The sequence below is a fragment of the Hylobates moloch genome, unplaced genomic scaffold (assembly GCF_009828535.3).
Source record: "Hylobates moloch isolate HMO894 unplaced genomic scaffold, HMol_V3 SCAFFOLD_13, whole genome shotgun sequence".
NCBI classification, from domain to species: Eukaryota; Metazoa; Chordata; class Mammalia; order Primates; family Hylobatidae; genus Hylobates; species Hylobates moloch.
In genome coordinates, this window is record NW_026652288.1 from 104899730 (window position 1) to 104914602 (window position 14873).

Below are 14873 nucleotides of genomic sequence, written 5' to 3' on the forward strand. Positions count from 1 at the left end.
CCAAATGACCTAGCAGTTCCTCTGCTGGGTACAGAGCCAAGAGAATTAAAATCATACATCTGTACAAAAACCTGCATGCAGCCTGAATTATTTCCACTGAAAAGTGGAAATAATTAAAACCTGGTGAACAGTGGAATATTATTGGGTCATAGAAAGGAAGGAAGTGCCAATCAGTGTTACAGCGTTGAACCTTGAAAGTACTGTGCTAAGTGAAAGAAGCTGAACAGCAAGTGGCAGTAGATTCTGGCTGTCTGTTTCCTGAATGCTTTTCATCCGGTTGCCAAAGATTCCAGTTCATGTGGGCAGTTAAAGTACTTCCATAGAGGTGATTAATTTAGACCACTTTTCAGAATGATGTTTAAAGCCCTCTAATTTCATTCATTCATTTAGCCAGTATTGGTTTGACTACCTGCCATGTGCTAAGCACTATTCAAAATGCTGTCTAAAAGAACCCACAAAAATTCCTGCTCTTATAGAACTTATATTCTAGTGGGAAAAGAGAGAAAAACAAAATAAATCAGAATAGTGTGTAATATATTGAATAATGGACTCTCGAGTGCTGAGACTGGCAGGAAGGAGGGTGTTTACTTTCAAAAGGTGCTTGGAGAGCTGGGCACAGTGGCTCACACCTGTCATCCCAGCGTTTTGGGAGGCCAAGGTGGGAGGATTGCTTGAGCCTAGGAGTTCAAGGCCAGCCTAGGCAACATAGTGAGACTCCATCTCTACAAAAAATTTAAAAATTAGCCAAGCCTGTTAGTGTGTGCCTGTAATCACAGCTGACTGGGACCATCGTCCTGCCCCAGGGGTGGGTCACTTGGGCCCAAGGAAGATGAGGCTGCAGCGAGCTGTTGCCACATCACTGCACTCCAGCTTGGGTGACAGCTAGGCCCTGTCTCAAAAAAATACAATAAAAATAAAATGTGAAATTAAATCAAAAGCGTGCATAGGGAGGGCTTCACTGAGGTGACATTTGGACGCAGGAAGTAAGAGCGTGATACTTACCTGAGGGAAAAGCATTCTAAGCAGAAGGCACAGCAAGTGCAAAAGCTCTAAAGCAGGAGGGTTCCTCGTGTACTGAGAGATGATTCCGGACCTCAGCACAGCTGGCGTACGCTGAGCAAACAGCGAGAGGTGCGGTCGATCAGCAAAGCAACCAGGCCAGACTGTAGTGCCTTATGAGAGCTCTGGAAGGATTCTGGCTTTTACTGGAGGCCAAATGGGGAAGCTGTTAGAGAGATTTGAGCAGAGGAGCAAATTGGTCTCCTTCGGTTTTAATAGGGTTGCCCTGGCTACGTCGTTGAGAGATCCTCAAGGAAGGCAAAGACAGAGCAGAAGACAGTCAGGAGGCTGACGTCATCATTCAGGCAAGCAGTGATGATGGCCTAGACCAGGGCAGTGTCAGTGGAGGTGGGAAAAAGTGCTGTGATTCTGGATATATTTTGAAAGAAGAGTCTACATGAGAGAGAAAAGACTAACGGGATCTGTTCCCAAGTAACTCAACTGCATTCCTGTGCAAAGCTGAAGAGTCTTACAGGGCTGCGTCCACAGCCAGGAGTACGCTCAGGCTTCAGAAGAGGCTCGCCTCCAGTGGCCTTCACTGTGGCAAAAAGGTCTACTTGAACCCCAGTGAGATCGGTAAAATCACCAGCACCAAGCTCCTATCAGCAGATTCAGAAGCTGATCAAAGATGGGCTGATTATCTGCAAGCCTGTGACTATCCCTTCCCAGGCTGGATGCCCGCAAAAAAAAAAAAAAAAAAAAAACAACAAAAAAAAAACACCTTGGGCCAGGCACGGTGGCTCATGCTTGTAATCTCAGCACTTTGGGAGGCCGAGGTGGGCAGATCACTGGAGGTCAGGAGTGCGTGACCAGCCTAACATGGTGAAACCTCGTCTCTACTAAAAATACAAAAATGAGCCAGGCATGGTGGTGCGCACCTGTATTCCCAGCTACTCGGGAGGCTGAGGTGAGAGAATTGCTTGAAACTGGGCAACAGAGAGAGATTCTGTCTCAAAAAAAAAAAAAAACCACCTTGGCCCACAGGCATATGGGCATAACTGCTAATGCACAGATTACCAAAAAGGCAATCTGGATGAGGAAGATGAGAATTGCACCCCAGCTGCTCAGAAGACACTACGAATCGATGGAGATTGACCTTCACGTGTGTCAGAGCCTGTACATGAAGTGAAGGGGGACATGTTCAAAAACAAGCAGCTTCTTCAGAACTCATTCCAAGCTGAAGATAGACAAGGCCTCAAGAAGCTTCTCATTGACCAGGCCAGGGCACATGGGTCTAAGACCAGGAAAGCACTGTAGTTCCATGGAGAGTGCCTCTGGGCCAAGAGAAAATCATTAAGACTGTCCCAGGAGGAAGAAACTAGGAAATAAAGGTCTCCCCCTCTCGTCTGTACATAGTGGATCTTGGTGATTACATAGATCCAGTCATTCAAATAAAACAAGATTTTATCTGCCTGATGGGGGAAAAAAGCATATTGGTAGGAATACAGAAATAGCCAGGACCCAACAATCACCCAGACATCTGTCAAAGTTTACCAGACAGGCAAAGGAGCAGGCAGATGCAGCCCATAATGAGAAAAACGTCCAGTGAGCTGAAACAGACACCACACAAGTCCATTAAAACATCTTACAACTGCATTTCACTTGTAAGAACTTTAAATGCATATTGCTTAGTGAAAGAATCCAGTCTAAAAAGGCTACACATTATTCAACTATAGAGAGTAAAAATGATTAGTGGTTATGGGGTTTGGCAGTGGGTAGGGGGGTAGAGAGGATGTGTAGATGAAGCACAGGGAATTTTTTTGGGCAGTGAAATTACTTTGTATATTATAATGGTGGACACTGGACAGCATTCATTTGTCAAAACCCATGGAACAACTAGACATGGTGGTGCACACCTGTAGTCCCTGCTACTTGAAAGGCTGAAGCAGGGGGATCTCTTGAGCCCAGGAGTTCAAGGCCAGCCTGGGCAACATATCAAAAATGCATTAAAAAAAAAAAAAAACCATAGGACTGTGTAATGTAATACAGAGTGAACCCTAATGTAAACTGAGGGCTTTAATTTAATAGAAGTGTATCAATATTGGTTCATTTGTAACAAGTGTCCCATAGTATAATAATGAAGATAATAATAAAACTCCACATTGGGGAGGTGCGTATGAGAACTCTGTACTATCTGTTCAATTTTCTGTAAACCTAAAACTTCTAAAAAATGGTCAGTTAAAAATAATAATTTAGGACCAGGCGCAGCGGCTCATGCCTGTAATACCAGCACTTTGGGAGGCCAGGGTAGGCAGATCGCTTGAGGTCAGGAGTTTGAGACTAGTATGGCCAACATGGTGAAACCCCATCTCTACTAAAAATACAAAAATTAGTCAGGCGTAATGGTGCATGCCTGTACTCCCAGCTACTCAGGAGGCTGAGATGCGAGAATTGCTGGAACCCGGGAGGCAGAGGTTGCCATGTGTTGAGATCGTGCCACTGCACTCCAGCCTGGGCAACAGAGCGAGAGACTATGAAAAGAAAAATAGGCCGGATGCAGTGGCTCACACCTGTAATCCCAGCACTTTGGGAGGCCGAGGTGGGCAGATCACAAGGTCAGGAGTTTAAGACCAGCCTGGCCAACATAGTGGAACCCCGTCTCTACTGAAAATACAAAAAATTAGCCGGGCGTGGTGGCGGGCACCTGTAATCCCAGCTACTCGGAGAGGCTGAGGCAGGAGAATCACTTGAACTCAGGAGGTGAAGGTTGCATCGAGCTGAGATCGCGCCATTGCATTCCAGCCTGGGCCACAGAGCCAGACTCCATCTCAAAAATAAATAATAAATAAATAAATAAAATTCAGTTTATAGAAATGTAAAGGAAATAGAACTATGTAAGGATTTTCTAAAGGGAGTTGATTAAATTAGGAAACATTCATATAAGGCAATATGTACTTAAGCCATTACAGTAATTCTATAGATCTAGGTAGTTATTAGTAATGATGACCTGGGATAATTTGTTTTTTGGTTTTTATTTTTGAGACAGAGTCTTGCTCTGTTGCCCAGGCTGGAGTTCAGTGGTGCAATCTCGGCTCACTGCAACCTCCACCTCCCATGTTCAAGCAGTTCTCCTGCCTCAGCCTCCCGAGTAGCTGGAACTACAGGCATGTGCCACCACACCCAGCTAATTGTTTTTTTTGTATTTTTAGTAGCGATGGGGTTTTGCCATGTTGCCCAGCTGGGTCTTGAGCTCCTGAGCCCAGGCAATCCACTTGTCTTGGCATCCCAGAGTGCTAGGATTACGGGCGTCAGCCACCATGCCCAGCCTAATTTGTTTTTATTTAGTTATTTAGTTATTTATTATTTATTTATTTGTTTATTTTGAGACGGAGTCTTGCTCTGTCGCCCAGGCTGGAGTGCAGTGGCGCAATCTCGGCTCACTGCAAACTCTGCCTCCCAGGTTCACGCCATTCTCCTGCCTCAGCCTCCCGAGTAGCTGGGACTACAGGCGCCCGCCACCACACCCAGCTAATTTTTTGTATTTTTCACTAGAGACAGGGTTTCACCGTGTTAGCCAGGATGGTCTCAATCTCCTGACCTTGTGACCCGCCCGTCTTAGCCTCCCAAAGTACTGGGATTTCAGGCATGAGCCTCCACACCCAGCCTTTTTTTTTTTTAAGTTTTAACAAGTCTCAATTTTTTTAATGATATGTATGACTTGAAAAAAATTTGAGAAAACTAAACAGGATGGTCAATGGTGAAGTTGCGGTTATTTTTAATTATTAACATTGTTTTATTTTTTAAAGCAATATGGGCTGGGCACAGTGGCTCACACCTGTAATCCAGCACTTTGGGAGGTCGAGGCAGGTGGATCACTTGAGGTCAGGAGTTCAAGACCAGCCTGACCAATATGATGAAACCCCATCTCTACTAAAAATACAAAGATTAGGCCGGGCGCGGTGGCTCACGCTTGTAATCCCAGCACTTTGGGAGGCCGAGGCGGGCGGATCACGAGGTCAGGAGATCGAGACCACGGTGAAACCCCGTCTCTACTAAAAATACAAAAAGATTAGCCGGTCATGGTGGTATATATCTGTAATCCCAGCTACTCGGGAGGCTGAGGCAGGAAAATTACTTGAACCCAGGAGACAGAGATTGCAGTGAGCCGGGTTTGCACCACTGCACTCCAGCCTGGGTGACAGAGCAAGATTCCGTCTCAGAAAAAAACAAAACAAAAGCAATATGTATTGCATTGATAACCAAAGAAAAACCAAAGGCGAATCTGATTTCAGAAAAATAACTTAAGGAAATGTAACATCTAAAAATAAGAGGAAAGTATCAAATCTAAATTTAAATGGGATAATGATAACCCCAGTTTAGTATTTATGGTGATTTTCTTTAAAGAAGAAAGAAGTCCTTAGACTTTATGGAGTGCTGTGTGACTGTGTTGAGCTATCTTAAGAGGATCAAAGATGTTCTTTTATTTTTAGGCCTTGTACCTAATAGCAACTAATGGAACCCCAGAACTTCAGAATCCAGAGAAACTTTCCCCAATATTTCGGGATTTCTTAAATCGGTGTTTGGAAATGGATGTGGAAAAAAGGGGTTCAGCCAAAGAATTATTACAGGTAAATTTAAAAATGATTTCATTTGGGGGAATAGTTGACTTTTTTGGTAACCAACGGAGAATTTTACTAGGGCTAATAATTAGATTTCACTATTCACTGATCACCAGCAGTATGGCAGCTGCTGCAATTTAGGCTTTCATCCTATCATTCTGAGCAAACTACTGCAAGGACAGAAAACCAAACACTGCATGTTCCCACTCATAGGTGGGAGTTGAACAATGAGAACACTTGGACACAGGAAGGGGAACATCACACACCGGGGCCTGTCGTGGGGTGGAGGGAGGGGGAGGGATAGCATTAGGAGAAATACCTAATGTAAATGACAAGTTAATGGGTGCAGCAAACCAACATGGCACATGTGTACATATGTAACAAACCTGCACATTGTGCACATGTACCCTAAAACTTAAAGTATTAAAAAAAAGGGTTTCATCTGCTGGGAATAAAATTCTGACAAAACCGTAATGTGCAGTTTGTGCATGGTATCAATCCTCAGACCTGTTTACATTTGTGCATAGTGTCAATCCTCAGACCTGTTTACATTTGTGCATAGTGTCAATCCTCAGACCTGTTTACATTTGTGCATAGTATCAATCCTCAGACCTGTTTATTGCTGGCGTGTGTATATTTGTCAAACTAAAATGATTCTGCTTTCATTCAACTCTGAAAGTAATGCATTGATTATGTTGGTCTTATGAAGGTATTAATATGTGTTTAGTTTATTATGATCGACAAGTAGTCTTTGGGGCTTAATTGAACAAAATTATTTTGTTTCTAACCTGATGAATGGCACTTATACATTTATTTTTCCCCTTCTTTCTGGCAGCATCCTTTCCTGAAACTGGCCAAGCCGTTATCTAGCTTGACACCACTGATCATGGCAGCTAAAGAAGCAATGAAGAGTAACCGTTAACATCACTGCTGTGGCCTCATACTCTTTTTTCCATTTTCTACAAGAAGCCTTTTAGTATATGAAAATTATTACTCTTTTTGGGGTTTAAAGAAATGGTCTGCATGACATGAATGAAAGAAGCAAATGACTATTCTCTGAAGACAACCAAGAGAAAATTGCAAAAAGAAAAGTATGACTTTTATATGAACCCCTTAGGGTCCAAAAGGAATTGTGGACTGAATCACTAGCCTTAGGTCTTTCAGCAAACAGCCTATCAGGGCCATTTATCGTGTGTGAGATTTGCATTTTACTTGCTGACTTTGTTGTAATAGATCCCATTCATTGTCTCCTTTGGGGTATTTCCAATACTTGAACGGCAGATTGGAGTTTTTCAGAGTGTTCGTTTCATCTGCTAGAGTCTTTCTCTCCTGCGTAGCCTTCCTTCCCCTGGACTGGCTCCTTTTGAGTTGCTTTTGAGTTTCTCATGCCTTGGCAAGTGTAATAGAAATTATGCAGCTCCTTATGTTGGCAAAGGAGCTCTATATAGTTTCACTTTGTATAAAAGTTAGGACCAGCTGTTGTTACATGTAATATTTTAGTTCAGAACTTGACGTGAAGGAAGGGAAGAAAAAAATATGTGATTTTTACCTTTTTTAACAAATGTGAAAAAGTCAATTTTAGAAATTTCGTGGTAGTAAGTTTGGCATTTGTTACATGTATAGAGAGAAGACTAATAATCTCTATTTATAGCTAAATCATTGAGATAGAAAAAGATTCCCATTGACCGTACACTTCTTCCCGTTTTGTCTTCCCTTCTGCCTGTTTCCCCTTCAGGTTTGGCTCTAGGAACCAAAGTGATTTGTTCTTGTTCCAGCCTGGGCTTTATGACTTTGGTTAGTGCCACTACCTTCCTCTTCCCTCCTCTCCCCCTTCAATTTGGAAATAAATTTCTGTATATGTTGCAATTTTAGGTTTAGGTTTGTTCTTTTTGTTTTTCATTAATCCTCTCTCACCTCACAGATACCCCCCTCCCATGGCAAATAATACAATAACCAGTGAATTTTCGGGAATTTAAAATTAGCTTTTTTCCACTTAAAGGAGAAAAATATTTTGGACTAGCAGCAGAGGCAGAGTGAGAGATGTGAACCTTGGTGAGCTCTGATATAGTGAGAAGAGATTATACTCATGAAAGAGAATGTTAGTGTTACAGAGAAGCAGCTGATAGCAAATCAACCGTGGAGACTTGGCAGCGGCGGCATTGCCCCAGGTCGTCAGCAGTGTGGTGTTATCTATGAGAACTTGAGCAACAGAGTATTTCTTGGTGAATTTATAGATCATTTGAGATGTTGAGTTACTTTAGTTTTGTTTTTTTTTCAAATAAGTAGAGACTATTAATGTAAAAAACGAGAAAGGAAAATGAAATGTGCGTGTTGAGAGCAATAATTTGTTTCTTTGAAAGATTCTAAAAGGTCTGAGACCTGTAGCATTAATTATTGGAGTGCCCTCCCTTCTCCCCTCCCCTCCCTTTCTCTTCTCTTCTTTCGTCTCCTCTCCTTCTCCTTTATTCACTGTTTTGCTTTAGGAGTAGGTGTTGTTCAAGTATCTGTGGTTTGGTTCTGGCATTTTGTTCCCACCATCCCCTTCCCCCATTAACTTCCCCCCTGCTTGCCATCCTGCAGTAGTATAAATCATGAATAAAAAATAATTTTGCTGTTGTAGTATACATTGGGGAAACTAGCAGGTTTTATTTCCATTATTTTATTTCCACTATATCTATGATAAGATACAATTATAAGGAGAGAAGTGACTGTTTTTTATTGATAAGGCAAGGTTTTCAGAAAAATGAGTAAAATAATTAATGAAACATATTTAGAGCACTTAATGGTCTCTTTTCAATATAATTCTTGATTTCATTTTTCTCTGGAATATATTGGCCTTCTACAGCTATTACTGAATTATAGAAACTCGTTTATTTCTGGCAGAAAGCTGCAGTGCCACCTGAGTTCCAAATTTTACCATTCTTTGTAAACAGTTGGATGGATTATAAGGAAGACGCTACCAATGACATAGAAAACCAGCGAGATGAGAAGACTGTGATCCTCATGTACCCAGGGGCACTTCCCTCCTAAGTCAAAGACCATCCTCACTGACTGTGTGCCAAGGCCTCGCTTCAGACCATCCTCACTGGTTCTGTGCCAAGGCCTCGCTTCAGACCATCCTCACTGGCTGTGTGCCAAGGCCGCGCTTCAGGCTTATGACTCAACAGAGGGCGGTTCCATTGATAGAAGCAGTCTGGGATTTGTAGTTAACTTCTTCGATAGTCACCTGCACATCTGTTGCTGGCAACTGACTTCAGTCATTAGAACCTGGCTCTTCGGTAGCTCCCTTGAGCTACGCTGTGGTTTATTCTTAAGTTATGTGGATAAACTAACCTCTACCAGAATATACTTTGGTTAATTTTGAAATGTGTCATTTTCAAACAAAATCTTAAAAGCAATACAGAATTGTGATTTATTAATTTTAAATTAAAATATTCAGAACTTGTTGAAAGAAAATTATTTCTGAATCAAGATTCATGTTTTTTATTTGTTATTTTTATTTTTTTTGATACAGAGTCTAACTCTGTCACCCAGGCTGGAGCGCAGTGGCGTGATCTCAGCTCACTGCAACCTCTGCTTCCTGGGTTCAAGCAATTCTCATGCCTCAGCCTCCTGAGTAGCTGAGACCACAGGTGTGCGCCGCCACACTCAGCTAATTTTTTGTATTTTTAGTAGAGACAGAGTCTCACCATGTTGCCCAGGCTGGTCTCCAACTCCTGAGCTCAGACAGTCTGCCCACCTCGGCCTCCCAAAGTGCTACAATTACAGGCGTGAGCCACTGCGCCTGGCCTCGTGTTTTTTAAATAATTGCCTTTTATATTTACCCTTTTTGTCATCACTTTAGAATGAAAATTCCCATTTAAATCTGAAAGTTACCTTAATAGTCCTCTTGTGTTATTAGGACAGTATTACTATAGTACTTATTTATTATATTTTAGACTTAAAGTTATCTTCTCTTTTTTCTTCTGCTGCTTTTAGGGACAGTTAAAACTGGGAAACTATGAAACATGGAACATTTTATCCTACCTAGAATAGTAAATGAGTAATTGTGAAGCATAAGACACCAAGGCTAATACAACTCTGTCTTCATGTGTTGAGTGCCTGGCACATAGTATTAATTCTCTTCCCTTTAACATATAAATGTTAAGCTGCTTACAGTCTAGTAACCACCAATTGTAAACGAGCCTGTGCCTTTAACAAGCAATTTTAAACTACCTATGAGTATTTCTTTTAGGGCTCACTTAAATACGTGTTTGTATATACTGTATTCTAGCCAGAATAATTTTAGATCTGATCAGGTAGTAGCTAAAATTAGAAAAAAAAACAAAATAGGTGCTTAAAGAATTTGCATCAATTTTTGAGTCTAAATCTTTTAAAATATACTGAGATCCACATCTAGTGAAATGTCAGTGTCAAAATATTATAGATTATAGCTAAAATCCAGATTAATACTCATTTGGGGTTTTTTATAGTGGAACTTCACAGTAGTACAAAAAGCAGGTTGTCTTCCTGTCTCCGCTGCTCCAGTAGGTATTGAAACCGGTAAAATCAGTTTTTTGATAGTGTCAGTCAACACATTGATTGAACACCCTGGCAAAGATGCTGTGGTAGACGAGGTTGGAGTTGGAAAGAAGCGGCAAGCACTGGCCTGGCCTTGAAAGCACGGAAGTCTTTCCCATTCACTTCTCTAGAAGGCTGCCGAGACAGAGGCAGAAAGAAACGGATGATCACTCTGTCAAGCACACTTCTGTTCTTTATGAAGAGGAACAGTTACGTGTGGAGTTCAGCATCTTTGGTTGGAACGCGTTGGCTTTTTCTTGATTTGATAGAAGTGGAATTAAGCAAAAGTAGTTTGTCTTTTCTGTTGTCTTCAAATTTTATAATGCCTTTTATTTTTAATTTAATCCCGTTCAATTATTTAATTGTTATACATTGACATTAACTGCTGTATTTTGACTTTGTTCAATAATTTTGTTCTTTCAGGGCTAGAAATAAACTTTTTAAAAAAATGTGCATTTTTCCCCTTCCTAAACTTTTATTCTTTCTTTTGATCAGCATAAAAGAATATTTAAATGTCTTTTGATAGCATAAAAGAATATTTAAATGTCTTTTGATAGCATAAAAGAATATTTAAATGTCTTAATAGGTTTTCAAAGAACATTCTAGTATTTTTAGTGATAAATGTTTTAAACCTTTTAATGGTGTTGTGCCATCATTTTGAATTTATTACAAAGCTCCAAAGTAGGAAGGTTTCTAGAAACGTGTGGGCAGTAAACATGAAGTTTTCCTTTTTTTTTTTTGTGACAAGTCTCACTCTTTCTCCCAGGCTGGAGTGCAGTGGTGCGATCTCAGCTCACTGCAACCTCTGCCTCCCAGGTTCAAGTGATTCTCCTGCTTCAGCCTCCCGAGTAGTTGGGGGAAGTTTTCTCTTTCTAAGTCAAGTTCAGAATAATTTTCTTACCAATGTTTCTCTGTCAGACCCAGGGAAACAGTTCTGATTTGAACACACACCTGGCTGGAGTAATAACCTGATCAGAATTTCTGTGTTAAATGAACCAAGAAACCTTTAAGAGTGCAATACATCGTAAGGCATCACTTCATTATGTGAATTAATGTGGAATCTTAGCTACCCTAACAGGGAACATCCACAATAATGGTTTACTATCAAAAAGCATAAGATAAGGCCAGGCGCGGTGGCCCACACCTGTAATCCTAGCACTGGGACGCTGAGACGGGCGGATTGCCTGAGCTCAGGCAGGACACCAGCCTGGGCAACATGATGAAATCCCATCTCTACTGAAATACAAAAAAATCAGCCAGGTATACTGGCGCATGTCTGTAGTCCCAGCTACTTGGGAGGCTGAGGCACGAGAATTGTTTGAACCCGGGAGGTGAAGGTTGCAGTGAGACAAGGTCATGCCATTGCACTCCAGCCTGGGTGACAGAGCAAGACTCTTGTCTCAAAAAAAAAGATACATTTTTATTCTGGGTGAGAAGTGGAGGCAATGACTTTGAAGTGTATTTGTTACACTATATGGCTGTTTCGTCTTGTTCTAACATTTATTTTTCTTTGAACTAATAGCAAATGGTCAAAGCATTGCCTAAGAAAACTTTTAAAAGCCTGTGGTTAATTTCAGAAGGTCTATTTCTAGAGCTTGGTGGGAGGATGGCTTGAGCCTGGGAGGCAGAGGTTGCAGTGAGCCAAGATCGTGCTGCTGTACTCCAGCCTGGGTGACAGGGCAAGACCCCTGTCTCACAAAAAAAGAGTTGATAATTGCCTATATCTCTATAAAGAGAATTTTATAGTCTCAATAATCCTGAGTATAGCTGTTTTACCCATATATCTTAGTTTGGGGTTAGGGAAAAAGACTAAAAATGCTGCATTTTTGGGAAACAATTTGTTCAGAAGATGACAGCATTTATATAAACTTGTGAGTTACGTCAAGAGACTGCTGATCTTGGCCGGGTGCAGTGGCTCACGCCTGTAATCCCAGCACTTTGGGAGGCCAAGGCAGGCGGATCATGAGGTCAGGAGATTGAGACCATCCTGGCTAACACGGTGAAACCCCGTCTCTACTAGAAACACAAAAAATTAGCGGGCGTGGTGGCGGGCGCCTGTAGTCCCGGCTACTCGGGAGGCTGAGGCAGGAGAATGGCGTGAACCCGGGAGGTGGAGCTTGCAGTGAGCCGAGATCGCGCCACTGCACTCCAGCCTGGGCAACAGAGTGAGACTCCATCTCAAAAAAAAAAGAGACTGCTGATCTTGAAAGGAATGACGCTCATGGATATATCATCTCTGGATAGTTATTAAAAGGTGCCTGTTGCATTCCCTCATTCCATCCGTCCCAGTTTGCTCTGGAGCAAATGAAAATGTCTCACCCTAGTAGTGCTGCTTTTAACAGTCCAGATAGAGTGACAGTGCCATACATTTCTGTTTTTCATTCTTAGACCTGGAGGTACGTACAGCACAGCATCATGAACGCATTGCCAAAAAACTATTTTCCTCTAATTCTTAATAAACTACTTCACTTTGACTTCTATATTTAAAATAGAAGTGTAGGGCCGGGCGCAGTGGCTCACGCCTGTAATCCCAGCACTTCGGGAGGCCGAGGTGGGTGTATCTATCACCTGAGGGCAGGAGTTTTAAGACCAGCCTGGCCAACATGGTGAAACCCCGTCTCTACTTAAAATAGAAAATCAGCTGGGCATGGTGGCGGGCGCCTGTAATCCCAGCTACTCAGGAGGCTGAGGCAGGAGAATCGCTTGAACCCAGGAGGCAGAGATTGCAGTGAGCTGAGATCACATCGCACTACAGCCTGGGTTACAGCGAGACTCCGTCTCAAAAATAATAGAAGTGTACCATTTTCAAAACCTAGTTGATCGGAACCATAAAATTAAGGAATATCTAACAGTACAATCCAGCTCTGATTGCTTTAATATATTGTCAGTAAAATCTTTAAGGAGTTTCAGGATTGAAACTAGAAGACATCTTAGTCACATTCAATATTCCTTACAGTTTAGTGCACTTCACGATTCGCTGCTAGTATCTTTGTTGAGCTGTTTTTCAGGAAACTAAAAATCTTAATCGTTCGAGTTTTTACTATAGACATCGTCACTGTTTTGTTCACACTCTTGGTGCTATAGAAGTGTAAATGACCATCTCATTTGTTCATCTGTTCATGCTCTATTGGAGCATGCCATAAGACTGTGGTGTCATTGAAAATGACCTTAGGCCATGGACTTGGATATGTGGATCAGCTACTTTAGTATAACTTGCATTGTCAGCAAATACTTTCCCACTTCTCTTCAGCCCTGCGTATTTTACCAGAGATAAACTGTGTTCCGTTACGTGCCTGCTCTGTCCCGTTTCCGCAGTGTCTTTTTTTGTTTAATGACAAAGCACAGCTGGTCAAGGTGTTATCACGGGTCTGAGTCCACGAGTGTTTCTTGCTGCACATTCCCCATCCAGTCACTAAGCAAGACACAGAACTGTATGAAAGCTTATTTTTACTTAGTTTCACCCTAGAGTCAGGTTTGAACTTGTGAGTTTCTTTTAAATGAAACTGTGTTTAATTTTGAGATTTGCTGCTAGAGGGAGGACTCCTTAACGCGTTTTGAAGTTAGTAACAGCCCTCTCTAGTAGAATGTGCACAAAAACGATTACTGTGAATTGGTGGACTTGTTTCTGTGTTTTGTTTTGAGTGATATATAAGGGCCTACATCATAGGGGGTTTTCAGGGTTAAATTCATTAATTTCAAATAAAATATTTAGAATGATGTCTGGCACGAAGTAAACATTTGATAAACGTAATCTCCTATCATTGCTTTTTTTCCCCTCTGACATTGTGGGGGCAGAAGTAACAGAATGCTGCACAGAGCTGTTTGCACTCTTCTCCCATCTCTCGTATTTAAAAAATGTATGCATTACGGAAATTACGCTGCAAATATTACACAGCTTTTTTTTTTTTTTTCCTAACACAGGATCTCACTCTGTCGCCCAGGCTGGAGTGCAGTGGCACAATCTCGGCTCACTGCAATCTCCGCCTCCTGGATTCAAGCGATTCTCCTGCCTCAGCCTCCGAGTAGTTAGGACTACAGGTGCGTGCCATTACCGCCCAGCTAATTTTTTGTATTTTAAGTAGAGGCAGGGTTTCACCATGTTGGCCAGGCTGGTGTTGAACTCCTGACCTCAAGTGATCCACCCGCCTCAGCCTCCCAAAGTACTGATATTACAGGCATGAGCCACCACGTCTGGCTGTTACACAGCTTTACACAAAGAAGGGCCCCAGTACATCCCTATTTGGTCACACAGTGGAAATTGTATGTTTTACAGTATTGTATAGCTGGCAATATGAGACTGTGCATTGTAGTTTGGATAATCACTTCCCTTAAGGGATGTTGCAAAGAAAAAAGTTTAATTTGAGAATTGGTTCTTGAAGTTTTTGTTTGTTGTTTTTTGAGACAGAGTCTCACTCTGTCACCCAGGCTGGAGCGCAGTGGCATGATCTCTGCTCACTGCAACCTCCGCCTCCCAGATTCAAACAATTCTCCTACCTCGGCCTCCCAAGTAGCTGAGACTACAAGAGTGAGCCACCACACCCAGCTAATTTTTGTATTTTAAGCAGAAGCAGGGTTTTACCTTGTTGGCCAGGCTGGTCTTGAACTCCTGACCTCAAGTGATCCACCACCTCAGCCTCCCAAAATGCTGGGATTACAGGCGTGAGCCACCACGCCCAGCTGTTCCACAGCTTTACA

At 42.0% G+C, this 14873-nt stretch overlaps 1 protein-coding gene across 2 annotated transcripts in view; it reads left to right on the forward strand.

Moving 5' to 3' along the window:
• PAK2 (p21 (RAC1) activated kinase 2) overlaps positions 1–10631 on the forward strand; it is a 53574-nt gene extending 42943 nt beyond the window's left edge. The window contains exons 13-15 of one of the 2 annotated variants that reach the window (XR_009209341.1): positions 5490–5627; positions 6454–6709; positions 8502–10631. Coding sequence is in view for 1 of the 2 variants with exons in the window: in XM_032171957.2 (XP_032027848.1) it covers positions 5490–5627; positions 6454–6540 (225 nt within the window). In the remaining variant the exon portion in view is untranslated. Of the gene's footprint in view, positions 1–5489; positions 5628–6453 lie in introns of both variants that reach the window. The other variant, XM_032171957.2, reaches the window with a different exon arrangement.
• The last annotated feature ends 4242 nt before the right edge of the window (positions 10632–14873 follow it).